This window comes from Cygnus olor, chromosome 7 (assembly GCF_009769625.2).
Source record: "Cygnus olor isolate bCygOlo1 chromosome 7, bCygOlo1.pri.v2, whole genome shotgun sequence".
Lineage (NCBI taxonomy): Eukaryota > Metazoa > Chordata > Aves > Anseriformes > Anatidae > Cygnus > Cygnus olor.
Window position 1 is genome coordinate 10,809,907 of NC_049175.1, and position 23,204 is coordinate 10,833,110.

Genomic DNA, 23,204 nt, shown 5'->3' on the forward strand with positions numbered 1-23,204 from the left:
GAACTCTTCAGGAGCTCTGGGAAAGCTGGGTTGGGAAAACAAGTTGGACATTTTCTTGCAGAATTTCATTCCGAAGACTGCACTTTCCTGGTGTCAGGGACACGGTGCAGAGGCTGGGCAGGCAACACTGTGCAAACGTGGAAATGCTGCCTCTGCTGTAAGACAATATTCAAAGCAGAGAAGCCATCCAACAAGCACTTTTTCATGCTAAGGGCTCTGTTCTGACCTGCTGGAGCCATTTTAGGTATTTTCCCTATAAATAACAGGGGCCTGACGAGCTGGGATGCACATCATATTTGGACCAATGCTGCAGCTCTGTCCAACTCCAGAGAAAGCAGTGGCCGTGCCTTTTTATGGAACAGATGAATAATGGTCTTGCAGACAGGAAAGATTAAATTGCTGATCAGAAAACACGGGTATTTCAGTTGTTGCTGCAATAAACATTTTGGGGTAAACCTAGCGAAGTCATTCAGTGGTTAAAATTGACACAATGCTCATCAATTTCACAACATTTGTCCATTGATACAACTACTTGCACACAGAACCAAAAAACTCCTATCAAAAACATAATTCAAGACTGTATTACATCACTTGAGGGGGAAAAAAGCAGCTTGTCAAGCACCAAGCTACAAAGTCTTATGTATCCTAAAATCTGCTTTAACCTGATTTTGTTTGTTGTATATCAATGCAGTGGGAAGAACACATTCACACAGCCTCTATGGTTGAAATATAATTTCTATACTGTGTGTTTAAAACTCACTAGTAAAGTTATAAAATATGAAGTAATTTGTGAGATACACAGAAATTAATGTGCTTCAAACCCACTTGCTCAGCAAAAGCATACTGAAATACTATAATGCTGGCAGACACACACAAGAAGAGGGGGATGCAAGGAAAAACAGAAATAGTTAATTTTAAATCCATTCAAAAGACAGGAAATGTTTGCTAGATTGAACAGGACAAAAAACCTGTATAATCAGTATTTACAAACAGTGGTAGTAAAAAAAAAAAAAAAGAGAACTATATTTAATCATGTAGTATACTGTTAGGAAAAAAAGTTTGATGAGGAAAAACATGGGAAACCAAGCTCTCTAACATCAAAACAAATACCGCACTTTTATTAGCAAAGTTTTTCCAACATCTATGCAAAAAATAGCATTTGTACTTGTTTTCATTTTTTAAAAAGAAACCAAGTTTGGATAAAATCACAAGTTTCTTCAAAGATGTCTGGCCTGAAAAAGGGCTTCCACTTCCACACTTCATCCATTCCATCTGGAATTGCTGCAGTGCTCAACTACTAGCACTTGCAAGTTGCTGAAGGCTGCAGAGAGCACAAATCCTAGACTGCGAACTAGTACTTCTGCTAGGTGTCATTTCAAACACAGCAGAAAGTTACGAAGACACGTAAGGACACGTAAGGACTACAATTGGCTGGGGTACTGCATTTCCGCTGCATTCCCCTCCATTACCTCTGCAGAAGCTGATTGAACACACTACCTCACAGACCTTTTGATGATAAAGATTTCACAACCCTGAGAAAGTCAAAGTCTGACCTCCCCTTTCAAGTAATTCATGGATCTCTGTGTAAGTGAGGTTTTCAGCATGTGCAGCCTCCTGCGAGGACAACGTAAGAAGCCTGCCCATCACGATTCATTACCTCCAATCTCTCAGCTGTACAACCTGTCCCCCAGGCTGTGGAAGGTGTTTGGTTTTCTCAATGCAAAGTTGCTCCAACAAAATACTGTACTTTCCCCATTAAAAAGCATAATAAAAACTATAGCGTTGTACTGTTCTGCAGCACATGCATCAACAGTTCAATATTACATCAGAGGAAGGAGCAAAACCAAACAAAGCCATGAACACCTCATCAGATTAGCTATCATATTTATCAGGTCAAATGCAAGCTAAAAACTGTTTCTTGTAAAAATTGAGTTCAATAAACTGAGAGTTCTCCCTCCCAACTGAACTGCAGGAAAGACTGTTCTCCCCTCCCCCACGTAAACGCTCCCATGCAAGGGCAGCAGGATTTTACCCCCATTCAAGCTTCAGAGCTCCCCATGGCATCGGAATTCCCAATCCCAGCAGACAGCAACTATTTGGCAAAGTGCCAGCTGGATATATAAAAACGTGAAAGTGACTTTTCTAGGAGCTGTGTGTCTGCATTATGAAAATGGGGTTGGTCAAGATGTCACCTAAGAAAAACACTCATGAAAAAAATTTGTTTTTTAATAAATCAAATGTGAAGATTGGAATCACCAAAGGACACAGAACCAAGGATAAAGAGCCCTCCTCCTTCTTCTGAGCAATATTTCCATGGGCTTTTACTGGTGAAAAAAGTAATAATTTCTATCAAACACAGGAAGTTCCCTACCCAGGCTAAAGGGCTAAGTAAGCCCTTTCTCCTTAAGAGAGCAAGCTAAAAGAGGCAGAGTTTTATTCCACCCACTGTGAGAATAAAGACAGGTCAAGTCCTGGGGTACACAGCAGCTTTGAAGGGAGGCCCAAATGCAGGCCGAGGAGACAACACGTCTCTCTCCCCCATTCTGCAAATAGAGGATGCGACTCCCTCCCTCGCTCCTCTCTGCTTGCAACTGCTCCGATAAAAGTCTTCTCTGTCCCACACTCGTAGCAGGCAGGGAAGACTGGCATGAGTCATCTGACCCACTTCTAGCTGGATTTAGCCTTTTGCTTCCCCTCACGTTGGAAACGTACACTGAAACATAGATGCGTCGCCATTGAGCTGTTCAGACCGGCGCTCTTTACAAGGCTGCCAGAAAAGGCAGCTGGACTGCCGATGGGTGGTCCAGACACCAGAGACACGGAAAAGGAGGGAGGCAGCTCTTCAAGACAACACTGAGAAGAGTTGAAGATGCAGAAAGTTGTGTGCTTCTCTGTCAGCCGCGGAGGAAACGAAACTGGGAGCGGAGCACATGACGGCCACGGCCGCCAGCTGGCCGGCACCCGGAGTTCCCGAGCTGCCTGTGTCAACCTCAAAGGGTGGGACAAGCCCAGCAGCTCCCGCCTGCCCAGTCAGCGGCGGTACAAGTTTATGGGAACAGCAGTTTGCAGCTGCAGTAGCTATTTTTAAGCCCGAAGTAGAAGTCTGAAAGAAGTCTACACTGTATGATTATGGGCTGCTTAAAATACATACAGAAAGATACTTTATTTTACTCCCTGTTTCAACATGCTTCAAGATTTTTTTCCATGTGTACATGTTATTGCTACACAAGGCCTGCTACACCATTGGTTTATTTGTATGAGCAAGGTAATGATGCAAAAGCATCCAGGCCTGAAAAACCCACTACCTGTCCATAATAAACAGAAAAGGAGAGTACTGGAGTTGCACAACACCCTTTTCTCACGCCTTACCTCATGGCATACAGAACTTAGATTTGTAATGTATCTAGGAGTATTTAGTTCCTCAATCTGGGGTTGTATTTCATGATTAGTAGGCAAGTTTATTATTATTATTACTCGAACAATCTTTAAGGTGTGTTAGACATTTGATCTGTCAGCTCTCAAGCATGCAGTGCACATTTAGGAGACCAAAGCATACACACCTATCATTTTGCATGTAACACCTCCCACAGGGGATTTCTTGGTGCCGTATCTTTACATCTGGAACCTTCAGTACAGAAGTAGACAGGCTGACCTTACCATTTTGAAATACTGAGGCAATCAGCCTTGTCTGAAAAAAAAATTACATGAATTGTCCTTAAGGAGAATGTGAGTAAGTAGGTTGGACTGAAGAAAAAATCCACCATAAAGAAGAACTGAACTGTGGTTTGATTCCTTTTTTTTTTCCAAAAAAAAAAAAAAAAAAAAAAAAAAAAAAAAAAAAAAAAAACAATACGCAGGGGACTTTCAGAAGATTGTGTGCACACCCTTCCACTTCCTTCCTTGAGTGGTGAAATACCCTCTCTCAGGAAGCATAACGATTGTGAAGGAACTTCATTTGAATTCTTTGCCCTGCCTTACCCGTGCACATGTTTGTTCCAGCGCTGCGTGCTCACAAACCCAACACAGACACACAAACGGGATGAGGCAGCGCTGCGAACCCCACGCCAGGGAGCAGCCGCCCCGAGAGGCAGCGAGCCAGCATGACCGCAGCACCGGGCAATCCGCAGGCTCACCCCTGCCCTGCCCGAGCTGGCAGAGAGCTGTAAAGCACCGACTGCTGGGGCGAGGCATATTGATTCCTGGTCTTTGCACACTTGTATGGAAAAATACAATGTAAATTGCTTTTTGTTATTCTTTATTTGCTTGGCCAAAGCGTAACGCAACTGGCTTCAGCCCTTATGCTGGCTCCAGCTGCTGAGCGCAAAGCCCAGACTCCAACCCACCAGTGCCGTGACTGGTACGGCCGAACGCCACGCTGATGAGATCGCACATACCATACACTGAGCTCTACTTCTTCATAGCCCCATCCCGGGTCCTTCAAGGAAACTGCCATGCTTGAACAACTGAAGGCACAATCTGCTGCTTACCTTACTACGTGTAACATAATTGACAGATAGATAGCTGTACCATTCTGTGGCCAGCTAAGTTGTTACTATTACAGAAAACAATTTTAGTTTTAACTATTTTTTTTTATGTTATACCTGCATTTGTGTAGGCTTACTGTGGTTTTGCTTAAAATGTTTTTGTAACAGATGTATTTGGAAGCATGTTCATTTTCAATCTATAGCAAAAGCCACCACACCACTCACCAAATTTGTTGAGTTTTACTTAGTGAGCAATCACAAAATATACACGATATATTGTGAATGCAAAGCAGAAAAATATTAGAAACCTGTAGTCTTGAAATATGGTATGTAAGTCCACTCTTTCAGACACTAGTTTAAGACAAAAAAATGCTTGTTGCAAATTTTATGTCAATCACTTCCTGCAAAGGAACATAATTTGCTTAGCAATGACATGAAAATAACCACGGCAAACACATTTACATCTGCTTTCTCCTCAAGATCCTCTTGTCACCACCATAAAAAGAACTACATGACTAAATGGCCTGACCAACCCAGATTAATGAATGAGTCATTCTCAGTCACACACAAGTTTCACGTAGACAATAATACCGTTTGTATCCTCCATGAAGCAACACAGATAAAAGGCACCGGAAACAAGATGTAGATTGGAGTTTACGGCACCACACACCAATTCAGAGGCATTTTCGTGGAGAAGGGCATGATTCAAGGCAGACGTATGGGAAAAAGAAAAGTCACATACCGCTTTTAGATGTAAAGAACAAATTCACTCACTGGTGGAATACTTGCTACATAAAACATTGTGAAGATAGGAAAAATGGAAAAAGGCTGGTATAGTGCAGCTGCACAACCTACTTTTAATAATGATATTCATCTAGCTCTTATGAAGCTTGCTGAATCTCTTAACAATTGAAACATGTTTATGTATGCAAAGAGCAGACATGGCATGGGAATCTGTGGTTCATGATTCCCCAGCAAGTCCTGCCAAAGTGCCTTTACTCTTGTTCTGGAAGAACCACTTCTGGTAACGAGAGTAATTTACTTCTTTGCCTACTCAAACTTTGTTTTTCCTGCCAAGACTAAAAGCATGCCAAGTGTGCTGTTTTCTTTGCCTTGAGCAGTTGTCACCTTCAAACCGGACAGCACCACCTTATTCATGAAGCCCTTTAGCCCAATGGTTACGTTACAGAGCACTGTGTTTTGATCAGAGCTAATCTGAGCAGAATTCATACCAAATGCTTGCCTGCTGCCCATTACTAATATTACAAGTACACGCAACGATGGGAAAAATTACTCAGTAGTTAAGAATTGTATCTGAAGTGAAATGGAGTCTTCCCACACAGATTCAAACTTTGTTTGCTTTGGCAGAAAGGTACTGGAATTTTAGGCACTAGCAGCAAAAGGCAATAAAAAAAGTGTTTAGATCACCATGGCCTCTGAGGACTTCATATTGAAAATGCACAGCCATGAGAGCTTAAAGCAAAAACTAAATACATTTAGAAAGACAAAGTTAACTCATCTCTGCAAAGATTAATTCCTCACTTTTGTTCTTCTGCTCAAAAACAAGTTAGCAGCGTTCCAGACCAAACAAGGAAACAAAAAGGCCATTTTTTCTACTTTTGAGAAAGCAGATTTTCACAGGAAATTCAACAAGGATTTATCTAGGATCTGTTCTCATGGCAAAGAAAAAGAAGGCCTTCTGAAAAAGAAAAAAAAAAAATGTACAAAACTACCTTACAGTGACTTCGAGTTAAAAATGTGCAGACTCATTTCCAGAATTAACTGAAAATAACAAGCAAAACAGAGACAATTTTCCCATTTAGGAGTATTTTAGGAGAAACCAGTCTCATGATCAAATTCGTATTTCTGTCTAACGCATTGCTGGTAACATTCAGTTAACATTTAAAAAATGGTTTCTGTTCTCTTAAAGACATCATCACCCAGTGAATTTCTCATCTGTATAATTAAATTGTAGAATTCAGCAATGGGACATTGGTAGCCCTGCAAAGAGACATACCTAAGAATGTAGCTTCCAAAACTTATCATCAATAAAATAATAATAATAATTTAAAAATCTCTGTGCTATTCATCAGTGAGCTCAACGTTCTTTCATGCACCTACATTTGATATCTGAGCAATATACAGTTAAGACACCTTTTGGATGTCTTTTTACTTATAAGGAATCTCCATCAGCGACCTTCTTGTAATGATAAAATGAAGAGAGAATTTAGGCTTCTGTTGTCACCAAGCTACTTATAACTGATACAGATCAGCAGTCTCCATCTCAGGCTTTAATAGATGGCTGTTTGCTCCATGAAGGGTGGAACAACCTCACCTTTCCTACAGCAGTTGCCCTCCATGTGCCAAAATAAAAGGCCAAGAGTTAGGCAGATGAAGCTTGCATTTGGAACATTTCTCACAGGCTACTGCGTTCTACCAGCTTTTAGTGAACACCTCTTTTAAAACCACAGTTGCTAATGCTGTTAATTACAGTATTACCTACCAAGATGATATATAGCTAGCTGTTCATGATAGACGTTTTCAAAAATGACACCTTCAATTTCTATGCAACTTCCCAAATTAAAGTGCTTCTGTGTCTAAGACTCTATCAGTGAGTATTCCCTAACGGGAAGGACCTAAAACGCATACAGCACAGTTATGTTACTGCCAGCCTGGCTTGGCAATGAGACTGTTTTTTAAAAAAGGCAGTCCTTCTCAGAGATTCATTTTGTTTTGCTCAGCTCGTCTTGTGAGAAACGATCCATTGCCAAAAGGAGACTGATTACTGTTACCGGAATGAACGTTATCAGAGACATGATCTTGACAGATTTCACACAAAGGACAGACGCTAGTGCAAGTATTTGCTTTGTAAAATGAATCTGTAAGATTGCAGCTGGACTCTGAGGGTGAATTTACACTTCATGGCTCAGCTGATTTAAGAGGCTGCCGCTGCCAAAGGAGGATATCCCACTCTGCGTTGCATCATCCTGACGCCCCCCCCAGGAGGCCGCAGCAGTCACTGCACCCTCTGCTAAACCTGCTCTGCTCATTAGCAACATGCTTCCCCCCTCCTTTTTGCAAGTCAGGGTTGTGCTGGTTTAGAAGGCTGAACTAGCAAGCATGGGGTCTGATAGTGGGAATTGTCCTTTTCAGCAAGGCCAGGCTGTTAGAGCAGCTCGAGTCATAACATGTAACTTCATCCTGACGAGAAGCGATCAACTCCTTCAGCTTCCCCACCGTGGACACACAAAAGCAGCAGCCCTGCCACACAGCGAGCCTCCCTCTCCTTTCCCCAGCATTCTGTCGCTTCTCTTTTTCTAGCTCTATATTTGGTACTGGGAAAAAAAGATCTTGGTGAAGGAGGAGGGAAGAAGGGGTGTCAGGACAAAATTACATAGCATTTATTCAGGGCCATCTGTTATTCCAAGTCTCAAAGTACTATTTCTGTATCACTGCAGTGTACCATCCCAGCCATGAAAAAGAATTTATGGCAATTCTAATTGCAATCAGCAAGCTGAAATACCCGAGGTTTTCTATTTGTCATAAAAGAGATTTTTAAGACCTTCTTCTTACAGGGAGGGGTGAAAAAAAATCATTGCTTTTCCTCTTCTTTAAATACATGCACATTAATATACAAATATGTTTCTAATTAACGAAGAAGGCATTAAAATCAAGGATATTAGAACTTTTAGCAGTCTTAGAAACCACAGCATGAAGAAGTATTTTTCTTTTTTCAAAAAAATAACATTTTCTGCTAGCCATTCTCAAAGAAACAGTAAGTCGAACATCAATGTAGCATTGCAAAGGCCTAGAAATCAAAGCCTGGCTTCAGAAGGATGGATACTATCTTTTATCTGCTCTACAATTAACTGCACTGATTAACCTTTAAAGGGATCAGATAATTTCACTTGAAAGGTGGTTCAGTAATATTAGTTGCATACTACTCCTCAGCATCATCAAATTCCCCAGAACCAGACATAATCTTTCACAAAACGAGGAACGTTCACTGCCAATAATCAATAGGAAATTTTTCCTGTAACATAGAACTTGACTGTAAAAAGGACTTTTAACAAACACAAGGATTTAACTAAGCTAAATGAGCAGTACTTACACAGTAACCAAATTTCTTACCTGATAGGGCTGAAAGGCACTATCTTCAGTTATAAAATCCAGCTGTTTGTCCACAAGGAATTCTACTGCAGTAATTGAATTGTATACACTTTTTCCAACCAAGGGCTTGAATGTCTGTTGAAAAAAAAGAAAGAAAACTAACGAATTAAAAAAGGCTTGGCACATCAAGCCCCCAGGACTGTATAAACACTGACATAGCAGTTCTTCCATCAAAACAAGTTAAAACAGAATAACAATTGCTATTTATACAAGAAAGGAGAGTTCGGTGTTTTTCGGTTTTCCTCTGTGCCGTTGGTGGAAAAACTAGCAAGAAAATGGAACTGCAACATACATTCTTCCTTTCCCTCATTGTTCTTGAGCAAGAGTGTTTACCACAGAAGCTCAAAGTACAGGAGCACGATTATATCTTAAACATACAGCTTAGCACGCAGATCCTCTCCTTCTGCCTGCAGGACTAGCTAGCACAGTGGTAATTATACTGAGGACGCTGAAGTGGAAACAACTGCAGACAAGAAAACGCTCCCCTTCCTGTTCTGAAATCGTTCACCTTGCCTCAAGTCAACCATCTCATTTCCCTGCCCGTCTCTGCATCTATTCTGACTGCTGCCGTCCTCCCCCGCAGCCGCTCCTCCCTGCAGCACCCAGCTGCTCCAGCACAACTGCTCGCCTGACAGCTTGCCCCGTGCCCCCAGCCCCACGCCAGGGAGCAGGACTCCTCCTGATCTGGGACGCCAAGTGAGGGCGAGCCACGGGGAGAGGAGAGAGGCGAGCAGCAGGCTCCGGAGCAGGCCCTCGGTGCCATCTGGACATGTATTTGCACAAAGCACCCTGCCTCTCACGGCCCCCCCGCAGCGAGGCGCAGAGAGCTTTGCGCAGGCGAGTGGGCAGGGAGCGCGATGACGGAAAAAGCTCTCCCCAAAGAGGGGCCGAGCGGTCCGCTGGCGCTGGCAGGGTTTCCTGGAACAGAATCGCAATGCGAGCGCGACTGAGCGGGGATGTACCACAAGGAGATGAGTCAGGTGAAAAGGAAATCCCAGCGGATGGAGGAGAGAAAATGCAGCTCTGAAGGCAGACGGCGAGCAGTAAGAGGAAGGCACTAATGAACAGCAGAAAGAACAAGCAGGATGTAAGGAGAACACACACAGAGGAACAGAAAAAACAGGAACCTTATTCGATATGATGGAAAATAGGGATGGGGGGAAAGAGCAAAAAGAAACGCACCCTCTGAGCCCCGACTCTATGACCAGAATTCAGGAGGAAGAGCCGAAGAGGAGAAACAAAGGCAGGTCAAACCAGATGCTGCGCCGCACGAATGCTGCCCAACATCTGTGCGGTGCTGCCGTCCCCGCAGGACACCGCCAGTTCACGTGCCAGCCCGCAGCAAGAGAGCCGGGCTAGACAGGGGAGCCTGGGGTCGCTACCGCCCTTCACAGACAGGGAAACTGAGGCACATAGCGCTTACGTAACTTGGCAGAAGCCACCTCAGCAGGGCAGCTGCAGAGCTGGTGACCTGCCTTCAGCCCATCCACGTGTCAGCCGCAGAGACAGAGGTCGTAAGAGACGCACTCAACATTTTATCAGGCTTCATTACCTACTTTGCAAAGGTGTTGCCTTGCGATTAGTCCAAATATAACCCAAGTCTCTGTGGAGCTTAAGCTGTGGCCCTTGTTAAACAAATGAGAGCACTTTATCAGAGCTACATAATACTTTCTAATAAATATATCCAACTCGCAAACGTTCAGATCTAACATACTGCACTCTCATTTCTATTTTAAGGTTTCACTTCAGTTGTTACCTTCCTTGTGTGAGCAAGGGGAAAAAAAAAAAACAACCACCCAACATCCTATCAGGCAGGCAGCCAGCCATCTCAGTAACATGGTAACTAGATGAAAGGGCTGGGAGGGCAGAGGAATATGATAATATGCTAACTACACAGTCTGAATAGCAAATAATTATTTAACCTCTAAGAGTTAAGAAAGGGCCTTTGCTCTTGCATCACTTTTCTAGAATGGATCCTGTATTGCTAATGATTTGAGTTAAGAGAGGGTGGAGCTCACATGAAATCGCAAAGCAGGAGTGCATAAACCCGTAAGTGGATAAACTTTTCTTCAAAAAAGTCAATGTTGTAGTCTTTCAGTTTTTAGTCTGCCCCCGCACCTAGGCAGACACTGCTCTACTTTTTCACACCGATTCCCTTCTAACTTTCCGTCCTATTATTCAGGTCAGGAAACACGTTTCTGAGTACAAACAACAGGACATACCACATCATTAGCTGAAACGAAACCGTGTGGAATGCGGCTTGCAGTTATCGTTCAGGATTTAGACAACACGACAGATTAAGGTATGTGTGAGCCACCGGTTTATCTTACTGCTGGTATTAAAAGAACCAGTTCCAAATATAGATCTGTGAGCATGATTATGCCGAGATGAGAAACGTAATGCCTTCTCATTTGCTTTCATAGATCTAAGCCTCTAGACAGGCCAACGCCCCCAAAATACGCATATGAAGGATGCAGACTATCCCACAAGCACAGAAGAAAAATATGTAAATAAATAAAGCAAAACTATGCCATGTCACACACCTCCTCCTATGGGGACGGCTGCTCAGCTGCACGCAACTTGCCATTTTTCAGGCACTATTAGAAAACCTTCCCCCTATCAAAGACCAACAAAACCCCACCCTTTAAAAAAAGCTGGCCTTCTGGGGAAAGCAAAGTCCAGACTCCATCAGCTCAGAGCGATACGCAGGCCACCACCAAGGTACCCAAAGAGGGACAGGCTGGGGACTGGAACAACCTTCGTACAAAAGACGTGACCAAACTTCACAGCACGGATCACATATGCACAAAGAAAAAACAACTAAGAGCACGGCAGGCAAGAGTCAGCTACCAGAGGCAAGCACGCAAGGCATGTAACGACATGAAACCAGAATTAAGAAGGTCCAACAAGCTCCCTGCAAGCTTTTAGGGGAAGGCGCTCCCTCTTTCCATTCCCAAAGCAGAGGACAAGTCTAGGGAGAATCAGGCATACTGGCTGAAACCAGTAAAAACCAAACATCTTCAAACTCAAACCTCCCTTTCAAGCTTGCATAAAGCTTCCTTTTACCATCTATGTTAACCCAGCTCCGTCTAGACCACAATTAAGCAAACGGCTCGAGCACATACTCAATTTTAAGTGACATCGGATTCCAGCACTCTTCTAAGCTGCTACTTAAAAAAAATAATACTTTTTTCACCAAATTAAAACTTCCACTCGGCCAAATGGTGCTCTATAAACACAAACACTTGGGCTGCTTGGCCAGCAAGCTCCCTCACACTGACGAGAGTTTATTTCTTTCTTTGCACCTCCCTCACCCCCACCCCCAGTGCTTTTACCCCAGCTCACACAAGAAATAACCTGCCTACAGGAGGCACCTAGCCCAGCTCTCAGACAGCGAGTAACAGCTGGTTTGGGACTTTCCTGAAACCCAAACATATTTTTAGAAAATACTAAGCACCATCACTTCACAGCAAACCACCTCAGAACATTTTGATGGCATTATTCAAATATTCACCCGTACTGCCGATTACTCACGGACTGCTTCTCCTAGCACGCCTGGCAATGCAAGTCGTCTATTTATTTATCCTTCCAGACACCCCATGGCAACCGCGGGTCCCGCTCTCCCGAAGCAGCAGCCCCGAGGAGGCACAGAGCGTGATTTTCGCCCTGCCCAGCGCGACGAAGCAGTTGGAGGCCGGGCGAGGCAGCCCACGCACCCGGCCAGCACTGAGCAGGGCGAGGGCAGAGCCCGGCCGAGCCCCTGCTGCTCCCCAGCTGAGCCCTGGCCGGCTGGCACCCAGCACTTGGGCCACAAAACATGCTTCAGAGCCCATTTTCCTATGTACAGATGGGGCGTTCGCTCTTTTTTTATTGTTTAAAAGAGAAAAAATTACCTCTAGAGGGATTTATACCACCAAGAGAACACCCAAAAAAAATAAAAATTATCCCAGCAGGCCTTTCTCGGAGTACTACCTGCAGCGTTGATATTTGCTAGCGCTGGCAGCCTTCGGCACAGCCAAGAGCCTCTTTAAACCACACAAAAAATCGAAAAGCTCATCTAAGCGTAATTTATGCGTGCTATTAAGCAAACTTTTCCACGTATTGTTTTTTAGCCTGGCTGTTTAGTCTGCAATAGCGCAAACCCTGGCACCTTTTCGTTATGACACTTAATCATTAAACTCCCAAATAGCCCTACTTCTCCCCAGGCTGCTGGGTGTCGTGCCTAGCGCTCAGGGGCACGAGTTACGGCAGGGAAGAAAAATAAAGACAAAAAAGAGCCAAAACCCTCAGGCGGCGCGGACGGAGACCCCCCGGGACGGGGCAGAGCCGGTCCCGAGGGGCGCAGGGGGCGGCGGGGCCCGGCGGCCGCCCCAGCCGTTGGCTCGCACCGGCCTCCCCCGGCCAACGGCCGCCGAACGGCCGGGCTCGCGCCCCCCAGCTCCCGCATGGCCGGGCCCGGCCGCGGGGCGAACAAAGGAGCGCGGCCGGGGGCCCCGGGGCGCCGACGGAGGGACCGGGGAAGGGGGCCAGGGTAGGGGGGGTCCCACGGAGCCGCCCCCCCGCCCGTACGCACCTGGCTCCGCGCCCCGCGGCGCGGCCCGGCCCGCGGGAGCTCCGCGCCCGCCTCCGCCTTTGAAAGGGCAGGGAAAATGGTGCCGCGCCGCTTCCGGGTCGGGCCGGGCCGCGCCGGGGGCGGGGACGGCGGCAGGGGAGGAGGAGGGGGAGAAGGAGGAGGAGGAAGGCCGGCCGCCGCCTTTGTGGGGCCGCCGCCGAGCGAAGGGGCCGGGGGCTACGGCCGCCTTACCTCGGGCTCTGCGGCCGGGCACGCGGCGAGGCTCTTAGGGGAGCCAACGGCTGGGGAGGCGCCCCCAGAACCGCCCCTCAGCGCGGGCACATGGAGCGGCGCCTCAGGAAATGGTGCCCGAGCTGCCCCTGCGCGGCGGGGCCTGGAGAGCCGGACGGGGGCTCAGCTCACAGAGAGAGAGGGGAAAAAAAGCGCTGAGGAGGCTGGGATGGAGGCAGTTATTTCCTGCGAACCCTTTAAACACGCACAGCTGTACATTTTTTATTTCATGGAAAAAATATACAGCGTGGCGTCTGCCAAGAAAGTATGAGAATAATGGGAAATCAATGCATGACTACCTCTCTGTTCTCATCTTGAGTTATTCCAAATGATGTAAGCTTGAAGGTGTACTGGAATGCTATAAAATGCTGAGGTCTGAAATAATAAAGCACTTGAGTACAGCTGAGGACTGAAGTTGAAGGGGAAGCTCGCAGCCCACCAAGGACCTTCCCCCGGCGGCTGGGTTTCTTCCCCGCCAGCCTGTGACAGGGTGCAGGGCAGGGACCCACGCTCCCCCTTCTCAGGCCTTGGCCTCTCTCCAGCCCACGTTAACACCGCGCAACTGCAGAACCGGCTCCTGCTGGGAAGGGACGCCATCGGAGTCGGTTTCTCGTATTGATTTTTCCTTTTAAGTTGTCTCCCACCTCGGCAGGCCTGGCTGCTGAGCAGCCATGCTGGCTCCCACTGCTGCCCGCAGAGCAGACGAGTGCTGAGCTCGCCCCCCCACACCACGCTGGCCCCAGTCAGCACCAGGCCACAGCTGCGGGGAAAATCACTAAACCCTCAGCCACACCGTTTTGACCCCATTTCTTTCCAACTCCGTCTTTTCCAGCAGTACCAAGACAGGCCCTGCAAGGAGCAAGGAACAAAACACACCCTCGTTCCACGCCTGGGCGCCCAGTTACACCGCGTGCCCGTCCTCTGCTGCCCAGCAGCAGCAAGCCACACAGGCTTCCACTGGGCTGCTCACAGGGCTCGCTCCCTCCTGAAATAAAGCCCGGCCCACCAGGAGCAGCTGACACAGGGAAATACCCTGAAGTCAGATTTTGCCAAGTAGTCTAGAAATGGTATGTGTTTGGATTTTTTTTATTTTCCCCAAACTTACTTAATTCTGTAGTCACATGATCTTCAGTTTAGCTTTTAAAACGTGTTTTGGGTTACCTCCAAGAAGTACTGAGCATCCCAAAGACATACTACTCCTACTTTAACCAAATTCCTAACTTTCAGCTTCGGAGTTTTACCATTTCTCTGAATTATGAGTGCTACCACTAGTTTTTATGCCAGTAAAAGTGCAAACAAACGAGTTATGCCTATTACAGAGCACAGCACATTCTTTCTGCTATCACAAACTGATCAGGTTGTGGTAGCAGTGTGGTACATAGTAGGGCTGTCAAAGCAAGCAATCCTTAATAATATCTGAGACAGACGCTGTTAAAATACAAATCACAAGACTGTCTGGAGGACAGGCAAGTTTGCCCGTTTGGACAAAGCTTTATTAATAGACTGCGACTTAGTAACAAAGAATATTAATACCCAGTGCAGCAGCACCTATTCATTACCACGGAGGCATTTTGCTAAAAATTCTCAAGTGGCACCAGCTCTGCCTGGAATACTAACCCAGCAACTGCATGTACAAGTTCTCCGCTTAAAGGCGACCTCAGTCAAAAGCCACTAAAGGGGAAAGCACCTTCGGAGGGGATAAAAAATGGTGAAGTTGCTACCAGTGCTATTACTAACATCGAGTACATTTACGCAACATAAAATTACGTTTACATATTTACGGCCTATTAAATTTTTAGCACTATGTATATTCTTAAAAAAAAGAACAACGACACAGATTTGCCATGTGCAAGCATTAATACCCATATTTAAACAGCAATTTTAAAAATGAGTGTCTTTAGTTAATTGTCCTGAAGCCTATGGAAAATAATTGTATCAAGTTTGGTTATGACATTTACAAAATAGCACACTTTAGAGCAGCTTATTTAATAGTCACATTATTTTAGTGGTGTTTCCAACTACTGTTTGCTTCATCTCACAATCAGGCCTGAACTCTGCCAAACAAGCCATACTATAAGCTTGCAAAACAGAGCTGCCTTTGTTCTTGGGCACTGCCAGTCCCCTATGGAACAGGCAGCGCACAGCACTGCACTCAGCAAACAATCCATGACCTTCAATTACTGTCCTGGCTTACTGCCACAGGATACATGTATTGCTGGTAACACAGCGTGCCCTATTTTGCAGATAGTCGCTAGAACCACAGATAATCATTGAAATCGATGGAGAAAGGCAAACATTCCCTTCTTAAAATCGCAGTTGCAAGTTCAGCCATGGCACAGCCCTGGGTGACTGCAGCAGCAGCAGCCCCGGGCTGAGCACGAAGCCACATGTGCGGGAAGGGCAATACTACAGGTTTTGTATTTTTAGAGACCACACGAAAAATTCCAGGTGACATATCGCTTCGCCTTCCTCTTCAGGAGGTTTTTGGTTTGTTTTGTTTGTTTAGAGGTGGAAAGCACACTGGCTTGCATTGGCACAGCCTCGCAAGAGCTGCCTCCCCCCTCCCTTCACCCCCTCTCTTTTCTGTTTTTGTTTGGATTTTTTGGCTTCCCCCCCTCCCAGAAGCCTTTAAAAGCCGTGCAGATCCTCCGCCGAGCACATGGCTGTGCGGCGGAGGCAGGCTGGGAAGTGAGGCTGGGGAGTGGAGCCGGGCGTGGGGCCAGCTGCAGCCCCTGCACCCGCAGGCTGGCCACCCGCCAGCGCCCAGCCCCGAGTCACCGGCCTTCTGCTAGGCCACCGGCACGGCGCAGCTGGAGACACAACAAGGGCGCAGGGAAACGACAGCACGCACGCAGGCCGAGGGGGGTCTGGCTCGAGCCTGTTTTCGTTACTCGAACGCAGGGCGCAGCAGAGGGATTTACCCGTAAAACACGGTCCTTCCCCACGTGTAACCCGAGAAACGCATGCGTGGGATGCTGCTGGCAAGGAAAGAACACATGTGAATGTCATGAATGAATAAATATTTAAACTTTAAAACAAACAAATGAAAGTTATTTAAATCGGCCCTCATGATTTAAATTAGCGTTTCTCTACTTATCTTCTCGCTGGGCACGCTGTCCCACATTTCCCTAGCGGGGCTGGCTGCTCCGCAGTGCTGCTCCTGCAGAAATAACGCGGTGCGCGAGCAGAGCTACGGGCGGTCTCACAAACTTTTGGATTACCTATCCACAAGTGCAAACCAGATGAGTGCAAACAGTGTGCTTCCGTGCAGAAAGCAAAGTCCAAAGGAGGAATTAGCATGCATGAAACAATCATTACTACTCAGGCTGCAGCACGGAAAAAAGAGTAACTGACATTTACGTGCCATTTCAATTGGCAAACTCACCTTTTTGGTTACAAAGGAGGACAAAGACTATTTGGAGACAGCCACACATGCAAGAACTTCACCAGGCCATCTTTAGTAATTTTTCAAAATTGTGAAGCAGAAGACAACACTGCACATGAAGGAACACAAGCAACAACACAATACCCTACACTACATATGAGTGCTAACTGTTTTTACACTTATTTAAAATTGATCTGATTTCAAATTTGATTTCTAACCTTTGCAAAGTTTTCAGCCAACTTCTGAAATCACTTTCGTCCTTCCACAGGCAACCATCATGGCTTGTGGTGCTGCATGCATCAACGTGACTGTGCAACTTTCCCCATTACTTCATCTGACACCAGCGCTGTAATCGCAACTCTGGCAATAAGCTCTGTTTGTAAACTTTGCTATTTTTGTGGTTGAATCAGTGTCCCTGCTGCAACAGACCGATAATCTTGGTAAAGGAAAAACCAGAATCATGGCATTAAAGAAGAAAATAATAAAAGCCATTGAAGGCAATGGTATTGCCTGAGCTTTCTGATTTGCTGGAGATAGCTACCAAGGTTTAAATGATCAGCAAGCTTCAGAAACTACAAATTTTTAATGTTCACAAATAATTTCAGAGATGGCTGCTTTCATTTCTCCCATTACAAGTCAAAATCCTTTAAACAAATTCAACTTGCTCTTTCAGGTCTAAAGTAGGTTTTTGTTTGTTTTTACAATTGCTGTAGTTTTGTTTCTTCCTACCCCATTCGTACCTTCCACTGGCTCAGTCTTCATTTGCAGGCTGTCGCCGACATTTTTCTCTACCTCGCCTCTGCATTATGCCATTTACAGACAAACCCTTTCTGTAGGAAACCTACAGAATTGTGCTCTAATGTCAGATTTATGATTTACATCCAGAGACAAAATATTGAGCAGTTTCTCGCACTTCCCTTTGTGGATGTCTGTCATCTCAAGCCTGGTGCTGCTGTAGCAGACTTGTGTTTTCCTATTCCCTCTCTCTTCGTTAGCTGAACAGAAGTGCCATGACCTTGCCACTCACTCAAGTCCAATAACATCAGCGTCATCTTTAAGCGTGTGACCTCCTCTCGCTCAGTGTTGGGTCCAGATTACGTGAAACTCTTGCAGAGCTTATAAAACACAGGATTTTTTTTACCCATTCCCACAGTTAAAAGCACCAACCCATGCATTCTGATTACTCAAGTCTCTGCTCCTCTGGCCTTAATTAATGCCACGTGCCCAGCTCAGACCCGCCCAAACAGCTGCCACAGCCACCTCCAGCCCACCAAGCCCACTATTTGCCCTCCCTCCCCAGCAGTCCCATTGCATCAAACCATGCCTTTGGAAGCAGTGTCTCCCGATCCTACTAGTGCTCATTTATCAATTTTGAGAACAGCTTACTGGCAGCACTTGCAGAGCTGATTCATTAACATCTTTCAGTTTTCTCCTTAAAAGTCTTTCCTGCTGTAATGACCTCTAAAACCTTGACAATGCCTTGGCCACTGCTTTATAGAAGCCTCATCTTCCCTCATAAGCAATGCCTGTTTCCCACCTGCCTGTCTACGTAAGTTTTCTGCTCTTGACTTACTCAGGCATTTTAACTCTTTTGAGAAAAGAGATCTTTTCATACCACATTCATTCTACAATTCATTGCACAATGAAATCCTGGTCTTTCATATGGGTTTCCAAGTGCCATGGTAACGTGCCACAACAGTAATTAACCTTGGGACTGGATTCTGTCTTCCACAAAGCAAGCATGACAGTTTCAGGATCATAATGTTCTTACCCACACTCCTTCTGCAATATTCATCAAACCCTTTTTAACTTGGGTGCCATCCATGTTTTTCAGTATTCATACTTTTTCAGCCTTCTTGCTTCCCTCACAATAATGCCAAGCTCCCTCCAGCTCATTTCTTGGCTTTATTCTCTTCTTCCAACCCCATCACCAACATTCACAACATTCTTGCATCCTTTCCCCTGAACTTACTGGCTGTAATGTTCATTTATAGGGCCTCCTTCCAGCCTCACCTCCAGAAAAACAACCCGACCTAGAACACCAGCACTGGGCTTCTGACACGCGCTGAATTGCTGCTCGTCTGATTCAGCATCCAGCACTGCCTCTCATACTTCCCACTAGCTGAAGTCCATTACAGGGCTGGACTCCACCTTTCACCCTCCCACTGCTTCCTGCCTCCTCTCATACTTAATTCCCAAATGCTTCTTTGAAGTACATCGCGCTTCCTGAGAGTCACCTACGCTACCAGTCAGAGGCTCCCTTTCTGTTTTTCTCCCTGGAGCTACCTACCTGCCTCACCTTTTACCATCTCACCCCCTACATCCTCATTAACATCAACTTCCAGAGCAGTATTTTTTTTCCTGGCACTGCCCTGCCACTCCCTCTGTCCTTCCCTTCCAAAGCCTAAGGCACACCACTGACCAGCTCAGCCAGCTTCCTCCCTCTGACGTGGGCTGTATTCCAGTTTGTATTTTTCTTTTTGCTCTTCTCCAAAACAACTTGGGGGACACGCTTGTGACATAAAAGCCAACTTCCCACTGCAGTGCCGGCTCCCTGACCGCTCAGGCTGCCAGCAGCCGCCCTGGCCCAGGGCCCTCTTTTGGGAACAGGCTGCGGGCTCCAGCCCTGGGTGCTCCCAAAGGCAGCGCAGCTCTGAGGGCGCCTCACTCCAGGCATCCCTTCTTCTGTTACTGCAGCGGTGAGAGCACACCCGTGCTGATATTTTCCATTCCCACAGTCTTACAGCAGTATCCAAGCAACTCTTGTAATAGCAAATGCTCCCCATGAGCCTGACGCCACACCCAGGACACGCAACATATTTTGACATCACACTATAAAACGGTCACTTGAGCTGGCCCTAACAGCTCTGTTAGGCAGAAAGTCTCCACAGGGAGAGGAATTGGCTCCTGAAACATAGCTGGGATGAGGAAAAAAGGTATTTTCAACAGGAGCTCCTGTTTGGAGCTGTCTGGGATAACAAAAGCCTCAAAAGTGCACAAAACATGAATGTAAGAATCTCGAAAAAAAGCTTAAGAACAGAGAGCAGGATTTCAGAAGAGCAAGTCCTTCAGAAGCTACAAGAGGGAAAGACCTGCTTCAGGTTATCACGTGAAACAAGCTGTTACACAGAAATTCAGATTCAGTTGCTAAGAAGCCAAAGACTCCTTACCAAGACCACCCCTTCCCCCTCACTCCCCTTTACTGACAGCCGTGTGTTTCGTTGTTAGGAAGAATAAGAGCAGTGGAATCAGTGCATCGCATTTGCAATACATTTAGAAAGGCGTTGGGGTTTTTTTTGGAAGTACTGCTGTGAAGGCGACAACTTCTACTCCCTCCTCCTTCCCTACCTTCCCTGTCTCCAAAGAATCACAAATCACATTCACCAGTTCCTTACTTTCTATCTGGCCATCTCAGGATTCCCTTAACAGGGAACGGCCACTGGAGGTGGGAAGGGATTGCTCCAGTTTTGGAACCACTGCCTCGGTGCTCTTTGAGTTCCAGCTTTCTGGGAGCAAGGTTGCACTTGGACATTTCTCTGTTTTGCAGCATTTCTTTTTTCCTTTTTATATCCTAAGCATGGACACAAAGTATAGCAGTATCTTGACAGTAACATTTTCCTATTTCGAAACAGAGATTTAAATTTTAAGCCACATAGATACCACGCGTTTCAGTTATCTTTGTAAAATGTTCCACCTTGCTGAGACAGCACTCTAGTCCATACTCCTCAATAAAAATACCAGACAATTCATCTCACCTTCACGTGTCATGGAACCAAGGAGAGATACAACCTAGTTTCGGACTATAATCAGAAACATCTTTTAACTTTTTTGAGCAGTATTTTCCCTGCTATGTCTGTCCTATAATATTGTGACTGTATCAGAATTCCTATGCTGACATGCAGTTGTCAATTCACTACTTTGATGCCTCACTCTGCAGTACAGAAGGTTTGGGAGAACCTCTCAAAGAGGAAATTTATTTCTTTCAGGACAAATTATAAGCTTAAACCACCAAGATGTCAAGGTTAAAAGTTTACACTTGCTAATAAAAAGTCTGATGGAACAGGCAGTGTTTCAGTCAATATATTTCTGCATCAGAATAATGATGAAATATGTTGAAATAAACACCAGCATTATCTAGTAAAAAAAATTAGAAAATAACCTAGATATACTGGACTGCCCCCTCCCCGCCGTGTTATTTTTAGATTCTCACATCTGCCCTCGTACATGCTCGTCCAGCAACAACCTTGATGGACAAACACTCTCTTTTCTTTCAGGAAAACACAGGACAGATGGTGTTGAAAGTATTTCTCCCTGAGATAACAAGTTTTCCATTTTTTATAAATTCACTCATCTTCAAACTGTGACAGCTGTGAGCTTAAAGATAAAATCAAAATGATCCAGATCTTGTTCATTGACCTCCGAAAGGTCACACAAGTGTGTCTCACTTAAGTTTCCCACTAAATGGGAAATGCATTCCTTTTGCAAGTCCAAACATACTGGTTAGTAGAAAGAAGCTATATAACCCTTTGTGTGTTTGTTTGTTTTGGGGAGTCACGTTTTTTCCTAATTTGTGTCTCAGGCCTGCATTGTAAATTCAGGATCTTCAGGATCCTTTTGTGTAGGGTATCAGACAGTACGTACCTCTGACACCTATTTATAGTACTAATTACATTCCCTTTTTCCTCCTATAGCAGCATACATGGCAATGATACTATCCTACACCAAGTACTCCCACCTAGTCCTCTTGTTCGATTGTAGTCCCACACCTGGTTATCAGTCCTCCTGTGTATCCTGTCAAGTTTGAATTTCTCTTCCAGCACGGCTGACAGAATTATACATATTATTTTAAAAACCAGTCCCAGGGCAGTTGTACGGGGACACTGGCACACCTCTATTCCAGGAACACATCTCGTGCACCCAGCATCACACCTGCGATCTGGGCGTCACGCAGCAGGCTCGCAGTCCTCCTCTGCCTGACCAGAAGGGCCAGACCTTCACCGAGCCAGGGCTTCCAGTGCATAAGCTCTCATCTATGCTTGCCATCTGCTCCTAAATGCACGACTTGGTTTTATACAGCAACATTTTGTTCCCCTTCTATTACTTCATTTCTCAAGGACATTCTATTTTAGTTGCATAAAAAAGCCCTCATCCTCTGCGTGAAGGGATCCTCCTATTTCGTACCATCTGCAGATTGAATCAAATGTAATCAATTAGTCCAAACATTTTAGTGAAAACACTAAGCAAGTCGTTCCCAAAATGTGTGAACAGCAATTGGTAGCCAGACCTATTTCACCACTACACAGCTCCACCTATTTCAACACTACATAGCTAACATCTTGTAAGCTAATTCCTATCTCAGTTACTGTTCACACTACTAATCCCCATCTTCCTCTGATTGTTCATCACTTGCCATATTGTGGAATGCATTACAGAAGTCATGGTGAATTATATTAATCGCATTTTCTTGCCTCAGAACAAAGGCAACCAGCTTTTTCGTTCAAGTGGGTCCATGATACAGCTTTTCAAGTTGCTGATGACAAGAACAGCCCATGATTAGGGGGAAGGGGAGGAAATACACAGCAGATATAATCAGTCTATTAGTAAGCACTTAAAAGAAAACAAAGCGAAGAGTAAAAACCATCAAGAATTCAAAAAGAATAAAATAATCTCAAAGCAAATATCCTTTTTGAAGAGAAGAGAGGAGCTGAGAAGCAGATCTTTTCACACCATCTCCTGCGATGTTCACATATGCAAACTGAAGAGATTAGACACAAATGAAACCACAGTAATGTGGGTGCACATCAAGGATAAAAAACATTCAGAAAACATTACTAGCTCAGTGTCAAAATATGCATCTAGAACGCAGCTCCCAAAGTCACCTACACTGGGTCAGCTCTTATTTTCTATTTTCATTAGTGACCCAGATGATAGAACACAGACTACATTTATAAAATTGACAAACAACCAGCTTGGTGGGACTGCAAATTATACTGAAGGACAAAAAGACAAACTGGAAAAGGGTCTGAGAAAAAAAACGAAAGGCAAAGCATTGCACATAAGCAGGAGCAGCCAGCTGGAGAACAACAGAGCAGTGAATGACTGGCTAAGGAGGAATTTCATATGAACAGAGACAGGTTGTGTTCAACTCACGAGCTCCTCCGAGTTAGTGGTACAATACAAAGAAAGTGCAAACCCAGTACTGGAACATACAAATGTTAGTACAACCTGTCTTCAGCATCCATAAAGCCTCAGTTTAGTGCTACAAAATGAGTTTTGGACATCGTTCTTCAGGCCAGGTACGTGTTCCAAAGGGAGCAATAAA

General features: G+C 45.3%; 1 protein-coding gene across 14 annotated transcripts in view; it reads right to left on the minus strand.

Moving 5' to 3' along the window:
• The window catches only part of JMJD1C (jumonji domain containing 1C), a 158,675-nt gene that overhangs the window by 47,906 nt on the left and 87,565 nt on the right, over window positions 1-23,204 (minus strand). For 3 of the 14 annotated variants that reach the window (XM_040564452.1, XM_040564453.1, XM_040564443.1), the window contains exons 1-2: window positions 13,228-13,353; window positions 8,616-8,729 (exon numbers count right to left, since the gene is read on the minus strand). Coding sequence is in view for 3 of the 14 variants with exons in the window: in XM_040564439.1 (XP_040420373.1) it covers window positions 8,616-8,729 (114 nt within the window). In the remaining 11 variants the exon portion in view is untranslated. Of the gene's footprint in view, window positions 1-8,615; window positions 8,730-9,032; window positions 9,108-9,162; window positions 10,430-12,168; window positions 12,348-12,626; window positions 12,911-12,938; window positions 13,027-13,227; window positions 13,354-13,458; window positions 13,589-19,304; window positions 19,324-23,204 lie in introns of those variants that run through there. The other 11 variants (XM_040564439.1, XM_040564438.1, XM_040564442.1 and 8 more) reach the window with 9 other exon arrangements.